General features: G+C 42.4%; 2 protein-coding genes across 2 annotated transcripts in view; one reads left to right on the top strand and one right to left on the bottom strand.

Moving 5' to 3' along the window:
* RTCA (RNA 3'-terminal phosphate cyclase) overlaps positions 1-13,300 on the top strand; it is a 197,415-nt gene that overhangs the window by 76,988 nt on the left and 107,127 nt on the right. The gene's annotated exons all lie outside the window — the stretch shown is intronic.
* CDC14A (cell division cycle 14A) overlaps positions 3,140-13,300 on the bottom strand; it is a 130,670-nt gene continuing 120,509 nt past the window's right edge. The window contains exon 15 of the mRNA XM_056867698.1: positions 3,140-3,304. Coding sequence (XP_056723676.1) covers positions 3,235-3,304 — 70 coding nt within the window. The 3' untranslated portion in view covers positions 3,140-3,234. The remainder of the gene's footprint in view (positions 3,305-13,300) is intronic.

The following is a 13,300-nucleotide window of genomic DNA, read 5'->3' as shown; positions in this document are numbered from 1 at the left end:
CATCCTCCCTGCTGCCACCACAAGCAATTTTTAAAGGGCTTATACAATCAGATAGACATAGAAATAAATAGATTGTCAAAAAACCTGAGTCTTGCCATTTGGTGTTTGTCTGAGTCTACCTCACTGCTACTTGAATGGCTGCTGATGTGTTCAGATGCAGAGCAGTTCACACGTGCACACAGAGGTCACAAATTGAGTGATCCAGCTGTTTGCTCCACCTGCTAGGCCTGTCGATTCAGTTGATCCCGAACTAGAAATCAGCCAAATCCAGTTTGATTCGTGTCTTCCAAGTTCGGGATGAACCGAAGGCAAAAACCGCTGGCGATTCCCGAAGCTGAACTAAGCAGCTTTGGGGAAACGATGACTACATTCTGCGAGTTCGGGGGATTCCCCCATGCCTTCCTGCTTTCTTTGACATCAGGGAGTTAAGTTCTTTCTGCTGGCCAGGTCAGAAGTTCAAATCGTAAATTGCCCTGGAGGGGAGCAAGAAAGCTCCCCTCCAGGGCAATTTACAATTTGAACTTCTGTGGGCTGGGCTGGGCAGTGGGCACTGGTCTCTGAAGAAGACCTCTGGCTTTCTAATCCCTCCTGTGGCCTGGAGTTGGCATAGGCCAGAGTTAGGCCTGGCCTGTGGTCTCTTCTCTTGATTTAAAATTTGCAGTGTGTTCAAACTGCAGGGAGATCTGTTTGCCTCGCCTTTCTTCAGCTAGTTGGAAGGCAGTTTCTCAATAGCTAGTTGCAGAGGGTAAACTGGATATATACAATATAAATGGACATATACAAATGCAAAATAGGCAATCTCCTTGCGATTCATATGCAGATTGAGCCAGCTTCAAGCACACAGGAAAATGTCCTTTTAAAATCCAAGCCTCTTGCATGGGATGAAGCCAGCTTCTAGTTGGTTAAGGGGAGATAAGATAGAGGTCTATACAATTATGCATGGTATAGATAATGCATAGAGTGAACAGGGAGAAGCTTTTCTCCCTCTCTCTTAATACTAGAATGGGGGTCATCTGCTGAAGCTGGAGGGTGAGAGAGTCAAAACAGATGAAAGGAAGTATTTCTTCACACGACACAAGAAATAGTTAAATTGTGGAACTCTCTGCCCCCGGATGTGGTGATGGCTGCCAACTTGGAAGGCTTTAAGAGGGGAGTGGACATATTTATGGAGGATAGGGCTGTCCATAGCTACTAGTCAAAATGAATGCTAGTCATGATGCATACCTGTTCTCTCTAGTATCAGAGGAACATGCCTATTATATTAGGTGCTGTGGAACACAGGAAGGATAATGCTACTGCAGTTATCTTGTTTGTGGGCTTCCTAGAGGCACCTGGTTGGCCACTTTGTGAGCAGACTCCTGGACTTGAGGGGTCTTGGTCTGATCCAGCATGGCTTTTCTTATGTTCCTATTTTCTTATGTAATGCCCCACCAAATTCACACACACACACACATATAATAGTACAAGGTGTCTAGTTTTGGGCTCCACAATTTAAGAAGGATGTTGACAAGTTGGAGCGTGTCCAGAGGAGGGTGACCAGAATGGTCAAAGGACTGGAATCCATGCCCTATGAGGAGAGACTTAAGGAGCTGGGTTTGTTTAGTCTGGAGAAGAGAAGGTTAAGGGGTGACATGATAGCCATGTTTAAATATTTGAAGGGATGTCATGTTGATGAGGGAACTAGCTTGTTCTCTGTTGCTCCAGAGACTAGGACACAGATTAATGGATTTAAACTAAGAGAAAAGCGATTCCACCTAAACGTTAGGAAGAACTTTCTGATGGTGAGGGCTGTTCGACGGTGGAATGTGCTGCCTCGGAGGGTGGTGGAGTCCCCGTCTTTGGAGGTCTTTAAGCAGAGGCTGGATGGCCATCTGTCGGGAGTGCTTTGATTGTGGGATCCTGCATGGCAGGGGCTTGGACTGGATGGCCCTTGTGGTCTCTTCCAACCTTGTGAACTTGTGAAGGTATAACCGTTAATACTGGACATAACTGTAACTTTTTAAATTAATGAAGTACCTCTGCTCATGCGGGGTTGTCTCTCCCCACCATTGTTGAACCTGAGCCATCTCTTGTGTATCTGAAGTGAAGGTGCCTTCCTGCTTTTTTCTGCAGCAAGAAGCTGAGCAAGTCATGTGGGAGAGTGATATTGCCACGGTGTCCAGAGGAGAACCAGCTGGCTGTGGAGAAAGGGGAATAAAACTACCACCACCCTACTATGACCAGTTTGCTTTTTTCCAGGGTGGCAGCAATATTTACTCTCTCTGCATTCAGCTTGGTCTCCTCCCGGCAGTTGCCCCACTGTTGAGATGAGAGCACAGAGGTTGCAGAGAAGGGGTCGGGGTGTTGGAGAGGACAGGCCTTTTACTTCCCGGGGGGCTCACAGTTTACCCATCCTCCAGTAGTAGCTGTTTTTAAGGTGGAGACCTCCTGCCAACCACAAGCCCTTCTGGGCAATGAATTTGTTCACTTTCCTGGAACATGGGGTGGGTGCCACACTGGAGAAGAGCCACAAGTAGTATGTTGTATAAATACTTTCTAGTTGAGCATGGGAATGTGTCGTTGGCCAATTCTCACCATCCAATTCTCCCATGCCCCTCCAAGTAAGTGTTTTAACAGGCAGGAAGCAAAATCCCTTATTGCTTCTGGTCCTTTCTCATTACTGGTTCACTGTTTCATAAGGACTTATTGGTCAATGGAGCAGTTTTTGTATTCTTTAGAAGCCATTTGCTTCATCTTAATCCCAGCATGATAAAGCAAATAGTAGGTTTCTAGGTCTTAGGCAGAGGATAAGAATGAAAACAGCTGCGTAGGTGATTTCATTCTGCCTTCCCAACACTCAGAAGCAGCTTTTGGGGTGTTGCAGGGGTGGCCCAGGCTAGCCTGATCTCATCAGATCTCAGAAGCTCAGCAGGGTCGGTTCTGGCTAGTACTTGGGAGACCACCAAGAACTACCAGGGTCGCTATGCAGAGGAAGGCAATGGCAAACCCACCCCTGTTAGTCTCTTGCCTTGAAAACCCTACAGGGTTGCCATAAATCGGCTGTGACCTGATGTCACCCTGTATTGGCTCCTCTGGTTCTGTGGAACTGATGTTTTGAAACTTCTTCTTAGTAAAGCTGAACACAAGAGATTTGTTTTCAGATTTATTTTAATTAAATTTAGGGTTTGGATTTTCATACAGATTCCCACTCTCATTAACTGTAACACTTGTGACTCTCTTCTCATCCAGACTCTCTCATCTTGTAATCCTTGGCAGTGTTCCATTACTCCTTTCAAATTCTATTGCACTCTTCATTCCATTGGCCCTAAGATGAAAGGGAATTAACTCTTTTCATTATTGCCCTTACCACAAAATGTCCAACTCAAAGCACTCTGCTAAAATGTGTTACTTATGCCTTCCCCCACCCTTCATGTCGTGTTATTCACCAAGATTGGGGGATGGGCAGCAGACCCCCCCCCTTAATGTGCAGAATGGAGGAATCAGCTTAATTTAACAAATTCCCAGTGTTGTAATATATGGGAAATGTTGTTGCATTATGATATTATTTTGGATGTAAACATTATCAAATATTCAGACAAATTTGTAGTTTTGTGAATATGTTTAAATCACACATACATGTATGTGTTTTCAAAATGTTATGGGTTGGCTCCTATCTACTTTTCTACTGGCACAAAATGAAGGAGGGGTCCCATATTACCCCAAGGGAGGGAAGCTGGGGATTGCGGCACTCGCTCAGACAAAAAGCTGTGCTTGTATGGGGATGCAGTGAAGGGGAATCAGGCAAGAGTGCCTGTCCCCCCTCTCACTCCTGCAGAAAAGCAGATAGGATCCAACCTATATGGTTTCTTTCCACTAAAACGGCAGTTTTGCCACAAACGCTTTAAAGAACTGTATAAATATTTACTAGGACTATGTATTTGATTTATGGCTGTGAATATGAACATTTGATGATATATAACACTTAATAGACCTCAAAGCATTTCATATACATTATCTGAGGGATCTTTACAAAAGACCCCATGAAAATAAATTAATCCCCATATTGCAGATGACACTAACAGCAAGCACCTTTCTTAAGGTTCATTCAGCAAGTTCATGAAGTGAAATTTGAAATGGAGATTTCCTGTCTCATAGTTTGTTTTCTTGGCCAGAATGACACTGAATAATGTTTCTATTTTCCTTAACAACAGCAGGGGTTCCTTAGCAGTCATTTGGCTTCTTATTAGGCTTAGAAATATTAGACTGGTTTGAAAAATTCCCCACAGGAAACATTGGTCAATGTTGTAATTTCTCGGTTTAGCTGCTATATTTACTTATATTCTCTGGGGCTGCTTTTCAAGTTACAGGATGCAACTGCATGTATTTTAATTGGACCAATCTATTAAAGACAATACTATGTCACCCTTTATATTCTTCCACTGACCTCTGAAATACTCAACAATGGAGAACAGAATTCAGTTGCTTCATTTGAAGGCCTCTTACAAGACCAACATTTTCCAAATCTCAAAAGCAGTTAATGCTTCCAGAATGTGTTATTGTTGCGGGTACAGATGCGGCTGGGGATCATGTGAAGAAGCTGGTCAGTATTGTTGCTCATGCTGGATACAGTTGACCTGGCCATACTGATCCATGCTACTGTAACCTTTAGACTACTGTACAGCATGCTGTGTGGTGCTGCCCTTGAGGATGACTTGGAAACTACATTTAGTTCAGAAAGAATTAGAGCATTTGTTGACAGGGGTCGGTCGGTCAGACCAGTCACATTACAATACTTTGGCATCAAATGTACTGGTGACCAATTTGTTTCTAGAGGCGATTCAAGGTCATGATTTGGACCTTTAAAGCCCTATATGGCATGGTGTTCACATACCTGAAGTACTGCCTCTCCCTCTATGAGCACATACAAACCCTATAATCTTCTCACCAGGGCCTACCATGGTGTCTTTAAGAGATAGTCCCAATTGAGACAAGAATGTTTTCTGTGACCGCTCCATCTGTTTGGAAGTAGCTGGCAAATTATGTGAGAGTCATATCATCCTAGCCTAGGGCAACCCTATGAACCTCCAAAATGTCCTTTGCTCTTTGCAAACTGAAGGCTGTGGCTTGCATTATTGAGTCAATCCATCTCATGTTGGGTCTTCCTCTTTTCCTGTGGCCTTCAACTTTTCCTAGCATTATTGTTTTTTCCAGGGACTCTTCTCTTCTCATGATGTGACCAAAGTACGATAGCCTCAGTTTACTCCTTTTAGCTTCTAGGGAGAATTCAGGTTTGGTTTGATCTAGAACCCATTTATTTGCCTTTTTGGCAGTCTATGGTATCTGTAACCTCCTCCAACACCACATTTGAATTGAATCAATTTTCTTCATGTCAGCTTTTTTCACTGCCTGACTTTCACATCCATACAAAGTAATGGGGAATACCATCATATGAATAATCTTGATCTTGATCTCCAGCAACACTTCTTTACACTTAAAGATCTTTTATAGTTCCTTCATGGCTGCCCTTCTATGTCTGTTTCTTTTTGATTTCTTTGTTGCAATCTTTCTTTTGGTTGATTACTGAGCCAAGGAATATAAAATCTTTAACCATTTCAGTTTCTTCACTAACAACCTTAAAATTGTGTAATTCCTCTGTAGTCATTACTTCTGTCTTCTTGATGTTCAGCTGTAATCCTGCTTTGGTACTTTGTCCTTTAACCTTCATCAGCAGTCCTTTCAAACCTTTACTATTTTCTGCTAGTAATTAGTTATCATCTGTGTATCTCAAATAGTTAATGTTCCTTCCACCAATTTTCACTCAACCTTCATCTAAATCTAATCCAGTTTAGATATCTATAGATATATATTAAACAGACAGGAGATAGTACACATCCTTGTCTTTGCCAACTGGAAACCATCCTGTTTCTCCATATTCTGTCCTAAAAGTGTCCAGAGTACAGGTTGCGCATAAAAACAATCAGATGTTGTGGCAAAACCATTTCTTTTAAAACCATCTCTAGTTGTTCATGATCCACACAATCAAAACCTTTGCAGTAATCTATAAAACACATACTGAAAAGTAGATCCAGCATATGTCCTTTTATGTATATAAAGCCCAATATAATGTGGGAGGACCGTTCCACAGCTTCCACACTGACCAAGAAATGAATGTTGAAGTCTCCCAAAACTAACAAGCTAGAAATCACTAAAACCAGACTCTGCTAGCTCAGCCAGGTCCCCCCTGTTCATCAAGGTAGATAGTAGACCAAGAGAAGCCTTAACTAGTCCCCGATATGCAACAAAAGGACTACACAATCACTGCTGGCCAACAACTGTACTGTGTACCTGTGGAAAGAGTCCTGAAATATTAGAGCCACTCCTCATCCTGTCCCCCAGTTCAGAATTAATAAAGGACTGCAAAGAAGAAGAGTTGTGTTTCGTATGCCAACTTTCTCTACTGCTTAAGGAAGACTCAAACCGGCTTACAATCACCTTCCCTTCCTTTCCCCACAATAGACACCCTGTGAGGTAGGTGGGGCTGAGAGAGTGTGACTAGCCCAAGGTCACCCAGCTGGCTTCATATGTAAGAGTGGGGAAACAAATCCAGTTCACCAGATTAGCCTCCGCCACTCATGTGGAGGAGTGGGGAATCAAACCTGGTTTGCCAGATCAGACTCCACCGCTCCAAACTACTGCTCTTAACTACTACACTACGCTGGCTCTCTGTGTTACAGTGCATTCCTGAGAGGAATGCCTGCGCCGGGCTTAGGAAGCAACGCGGCTGCGCTTTATTGAGTCAGTTTTTGGTTCCAAAAATCCACGGGAGATATACCACCTAAAAGGTGGAGCCACCTAAAAGGTGGGTGTAAATAAAAGGGGGCGTTCCTGGGCCTAAAGGCAGCCCCGCCCACAGCCCGGCTCCGCAACTCCCCGTGAACACCTCCTGGGACGCCGGCGCAGCCTTTGACGGCGTTTGGACGCTGCCGGAAGGCCTGTCGGCGTCCCAGGCCAGCACTGCCATGGCAATACCCTGTGACCAGCATCCAGGCCTTCCCTGGATGCCGGCATGGGGGGCCCGGTTGCCAGTGCAGCACCTTCCTGACTTCCTGGGGGCTTTAACCCTCAGATCTCAGGAATGCGCTGTTAGTAACTGCAACTCACATGTTATCCAGTCTGGTGTCAAACAGCAATGGATCTACTAATTTCTGATTGCATCATGTGGCAAACATATTTATTTTCCCCACACCTGCATACTTCCTGAATGTTATTCCACAGTACAGAATCTCTGTACTTTATTTTAATAAGCAAAGTTCAAAGAATAAATAAAAAGGACTCACGATAAGAATCTTTCTAGCGGACAATACTGAAGCGTCTTCTGAGTAGTTCTACCTTATACTAATATGTTACTCTGCTTATAATTCCAGTTGAATTGTATCATGAACATATTTTGTGCTTGTGCTATTTGGCATTTATCACACTGTGCCCAAATCCAGAAATCGTTGGCTCATGCTAAGAAGTTTATCACTTTAACCTCTCAGTGAGGCTGTGACCTTGATTGCTTAAACCAATGTGATCATTTTTAAAAGTCCACTCCAGAAGCTAGGGCTGCCATGAAATTCCCTGGGAAAAAATTGATTTGCCCATTTTCCAAAACTGCCCCCCTTAAAATCTGAGCGCCTCTTAACATTTAGCAGTGTCAGCCACCTGACTATAAAATGCAGGTCAGAATGAAATGTAAAATCCATGTTAACAACTGTACTATCCCTACTAGTACAACCTCTCTACAGTTGTGATTTCATGACTGTTATTCTCCATGCTAGGGATGTAGATGTCCTGAAGAACAGACACATACTTGTGCCATCTATACAATTCATAATATACCTTCATACTTCCGAACATTTTATTCCCTCAATTTCTGAACATGCCTACCCAATGGCACATAACCAGTTTATTTAACCAGCAGTGGAGGTTCAGTCAAGAAGTAAATGAGAAGGAGAAGAAGCCATGCCTATGATGTTTGCCAGTGTGGGTCTGATTCTTTCTATTCAAGTCAGGGAAATTGCTGTCCACATCTTTGTTTAGTCCCAGAAAAAGGTTCTCTTTCTCTGCCAAGCAAACTTTGTTTTGTTTTGAGAGAGCTTGTGGCCAGCTTTGTCTGGAAAGGTTTGTTCCTTCCTCTGTCATACGTGGTCAGCAAGAGGACAACGATGGCTGCTTCCTCGATGGGAAATTGTCTAAAGGAGCTTGGCTAAGATAGCCAGTTGACTCATGTAAGTGTCTAAAAGCAGCTAATCAGTGACATGTAAGAGGGGGAAAAATCTGAAGTATGTGTGTAAGTAATGATAAGAGAGTCCACAAGAGCTGGGATCCAAAGGGCTAATTTAGGCAATGCTCTTGAGGGCTTGGGTGAGCCTGGAGGAACTTCTTCCCTTTGATTACAGCCTTAATGCAATCTGCTTCTGGGACTCCTCTTGGCTTCAAAAGATATTTGATATGTGTCACAGGTGGTGGGGGACTATTCTTTGAGAATAGTAAGCCAAATGTTCCACTGACTGCATAGGACGAGTAGTCCAGTTCTTTGGATCCAGGCTTTGATATTTCCTGAATACATACCCATGCACACATCTTACAGACCAAAAAAAACAACAACAAAAAAATTGACAAGCTTTGAGGATGATATTTGACCCTTTTCTGGTCTGAAGGAGACTTTTGGAACAATGGCATGAAAATGAGAAATCTGAAAAGGTCATCTTTGCACAACTCAATTTCAAGCTGCATCACAGTTCTCTAAAAGTGCCACCCAAAGCAAAATTATACCATTCTAAGCTTTCACTTCAATGGATTTAGAAAGGTGTAACTCTTCTGAGGATGGGTCTGTCAATTTCCAAGCTTCTAACCAAGTGTGACTTCTAGCACTATAGGGGCTAGCTCAGTTGAGTTCTGTTATGCATTGAAGGAGTAAACTATTAGCCACACAATATCAAATTATACAAATGCAGAAAAATCACCCAAGACACGATTTAAAAAATAAAGATAAAACCAGCGCATATTTTAAACATGTCAAAAGAAGAATACTCAAATCCTGGAAAGTTTCCATATATTAAATATAACACAGCTTTTTGTGAATTTTCTATGCATTGAAGTCCCTCCCCTCCCCAAAACCCGCCCTCCTCAGGCTCCTCCCCAAAAATCTCCCGCCGGTGGCAAAGAGGGGCCTGGCAATAGAGTTCAATTGCCAAAGCGGCCATTTTTCTCCAGGTGATCTGATCTCTATCGGCTGGAGATCAGCTGAATTAGCAGGAGGTCTCCTGCTACTACCTAGCACTTGGCAACCCTACTGGCAACCCTACCACCTAGTGAGAATGTGAACCCAAGCCTTTCTTATCCGTGTCCAGTCTGGTTCTCAATAGGAAACTGAAAAGGAAATGGTGCATGGCACCAGAGTTTGCAAGATGTTTATATAACTATCTGCAGCTAATTCAAAAATGTACAGTATAATTCAGCCGTATTGCCTTCCAGATTGCATATGCTAATTTGAACTTGTGGCTTCATTGATTTATACTGTTTGTAGTTCATACAGGATAATTTCTTCAATTTGGCAGATAGCTATATCACAAGGTCACAGTTTGAAGAAGAGATCGAAAAGGGAAATTAGCCAGCATACCGTCACTGTATTGTTGTGTTCATGGGTACTACAACTAATGCTTGGTTTCTGTTCATTATAATTGTACTGTATTACATGGTTTACAATTGTTCTATTATTACTTAACAAGTTTGTACTATGTGCTTTTGAATTTTTTGGCTAACCATTTGGAAATTTTAATGTTCATATGATCTTTGATTTTGCAGCTTTTGTAATTTTATTATTTATTTTTTGTTTGTTGATTATTTCCATTTATTACCCTACTCTCCCCGGCCAAAGTAATAACTATAATGTATGTTTCTGAATTAGCTTCAGATAGATATATAAATGTCTTGCAATCTCTGGCGCTGTGCACCTTGTTTCCTTCAGTATTCAGAGGTTTCTCCCCTCTTTTGTTTTTTCTCAATAGGAAACTATAGCCTGACTTTCCAACCAGGAGATACAGCATGCATCTTTGCAACACTGCTTCCAGTAACCATCAGTGCCCCAAGCCAGAGTCAGGTGTGCAAACAGCACCATTACACATGTACAAAAAGCACAGTATGAAAAAAATGTGAATATGCCCTGTGAAGCAGTTCACAGCCCCAACTGGTATCCATGATCACCACCATGTCTGTTTACATGTAATAGCCATATTCTTTTGCATTGCCTCAACATGCACACGCAAAAATATTATTCTGCAATGTGGCATCCAGGCCTGAGCACCACCTGCCCACCAGGAGCAGTGAGGAACACAGGGGAGGAAGGGGTTCCCTGCCTTCCATGGTGGCAGCCATGCCTCTTTAATGTAGGGTTGCCAACCCCAGATGGGACCTGGAGATCTCTTGGGATTACAACTGATCTCCAGACTACAGGGACCATTGACTTGGGGGGGTGAGGAAGGACTCTATGGAATTATACCCTGCCCCTCCTGGGCTCCACCCTCGAATCTCCAGGAATTTCCCAGCCTGGAGTTGGCAACCCTATCTTAATACTATTTTATTTCTAAACCGATTACCGTATATGTATATTGCAGGTATTTTTGAATGGTCTATGAGGTAGTGGAAATACCCTAGCTTAGCAAAAAGAGGAAACATTGATACTGAAACAAAGGATATTAAAATCCTTGGTGCTTTTAAAAAGTGAGAAAAAACCATTAGTCATTCCAAGGCAGTTTACTTTCATCATTTGTGTATTTATTATTCAAGTCCTTCAGAAGTCATTTTTTAATTTTTTTGTTCCGGGCTCTGGTGCCAGTGATATGTTATCTTAATAACAAGACATCTTACTGTTGGCCTGTGGCTTGGGACTTTTCTTTAGATAATGCCTGCCCTTTAGATATACAAAGGGGGAAAGGAAGGGGAATTTATGAGACTAAAATTCTGCAAGAGGCATTGGAGTCTACACTTTGTTCTTGATCTGGAATGCCATCTGGTTAGCTTGCTTTCAACAACTTGCACTGATGCTCTCTCATGCTGAGGTGCGGCTGCTCAAACTGGTTCAATTTGGTCTAGTGGCAAATGGCAATGCCAGAAAGATAAATTCATTCCCAGACTGCTCAGCCACAGAAATATCCAGAAGGAGAAAGGCGCGGAGCATCCATCCAAGGGCAAATAGTTTCTCTAGGTATACATCTCATGACATGGCCTAATCACACATTCCAAAGACCTCATGTCCACTGCGTGTCTATTAGAGATCTTGTGGACAGAGTCACTTTTTCCTGGGGATAGTGAAGGTAAAAGTATGACTCAGCATATATGTGGGAATGTGTTTCTAACTGAAACCAGTGCTAATGCCATGCAAACACAATAACAACTCCAAACGCATGCCGTAACAATCTTAAATAATCAGAACAATTTTTAAACAACAGAAGGAGACAAGGCCGTGGCTCAGTGGTATAGCATCTGCTTGGCATGCAGAAGGTCCCAGGTTTAATCCCCGGCATCTCCAGTTAAAGGGACTAGGCAGATCGGTGATGTGAAAGACCTCTGCCTGAGACCTTGGAGAGCCGTTGCCAGTCTGAGTAGACATTACTGACTTTGATGGACCGAGGGTCTGATTCAGTAGAAGGCAGCTTCATGTGTTCATGGCTGTACCTAAATCAAATGTCAATGAATATTGCTAATTTCAATGCAATCACATTCCTGTTGTATCAATATTCTTTTGGTATGATTTTTTACAAATATTCAAGTGTGTGTATGGAATTGTACAACAATAAATACCACACAAAAAGAACCCCATACAATCATATGCATGACTATCATTTGGCAGTTATTTCTCAATTTGCATGTAATCTGGAAAAGAGGGAAATAAATTAAGGGAATTGAGAGCTGTAGTGAACTACATATGTTCCTGTTTCTAGGGGCCCAGTTTCTGTGAGGGCAAAGAGGGCATTGGTGAGCGATCTTGTCAATGGCCGTGGAGAGTCAGCTATGCCAGTCCTCCACAAGCACATCAAGAGCTGTGCCTCATAACTGTTGCTAATCTCTTGTAGGAAATTCTTAGGGAAACACACGATTTGCATTCAGAGAGCTTCCTGTATGCCTTTGTCCTCACATGCCCTGCTGCTACATCTGAGGTCTACCACTCTCTGATTGCAGTCCCCAGAAATGGTTGTAACCCTAAATCCTACAACCCCTTGCAGTTGCTAATTTTGAGGAAAGGATGCTGATTGATTTGGAAATCCAAAGTCAGCATCTTTTATTCAACATGGGCCCTTCCTAGAAAAGTGTCTAGAAAAATTATTAGTAAGCTTTCATTTTTTATGAGTAGCAGCTGCTGGGAAAGATGCAACAGGGACATATTTCATGAGTAGCAGCAGCCGTGGAAGGTGCAAAAGGAACATAGTGTACATGGTTATATCATTTCCAGGAAACGAGATCAGATTGAAGAGGAAAGCCTTCACATCCTTAATCACTAAGACACTGGCAGCATCTTTTGTTTATCGAAGGCACAGGGATAGTCTGTCTCCTGCCTCTATACTATACGTTTCTTGATCCGCATATAACAGAAGAAAGATCATGATCATGAACAGATCTTTCCTGCATTTAACTTTCCCAGTCATTTGAGCTACTGTAGATAAGATCTGGGCAAATATCCAAGGCCCTTCAGAATAGCATGCAAGCCTGGCCCGATATAAGATCTGCATTTTTTTTTAATGCTCAGCTAACAACAGTTTTAATAGTCACTCACAATCTTTGGGTCAGATAAGAACTTGGTGTACTGCAAGCATAGTTCCTAATTGTCAAGAGTTCACAAAATACTGTAATCACTGAACACCAGCCTGCCATGATATCTCTCAACCTGAAATTGAGTTCATTTTTAGAAATAGTTTTGTTTTGTATTTTTATGGTTCTATCCTGCAAATGTACACTTTAATTATGGGGCAGGATTCAGAACCCTGAGAATATTAGTTATTGGGGGAGGGTGGGGGGAAAGACACAGCTAAAGTTAGCTGTGATTAAATTCTTTCAGAACTGATGGAACAAATTAGTCATTGTAGATGTATGTAAGTTATAAAATAGTGGGGCCAATTTAGAAGCATCCTCACTGCATTAAATACAAGTGTGCATTTTTCCCTTGCCGTAAACAAACAAACAAAATCAAAAAATGATGCATGTTTTGGAGCTGCTAATCCTCCAGTTTCCCACCACAGCATGGCTGTTGGCACAATGGCCTGATGTCACTTCCAGGGAAAAC

This window comes from Euleptes europaea, chromosome 2, assembly GCF_029931775.1.
Source record: "Euleptes europaea isolate rEulEur1 chromosome 2, rEulEur1.hap1, whole genome shotgun sequence".
Classification (NCBI taxonomy): domain Eukaryota; kingdom Metazoa; phylum Chordata; class Lepidosauria; order Squamata; family Sphaerodactylidae; genus Euleptes; species Euleptes europaea.
Note: the sequence above shows the minus strand (reverse complement) of the source record. Positions and strands in the feature narration are given on the sequence as shown.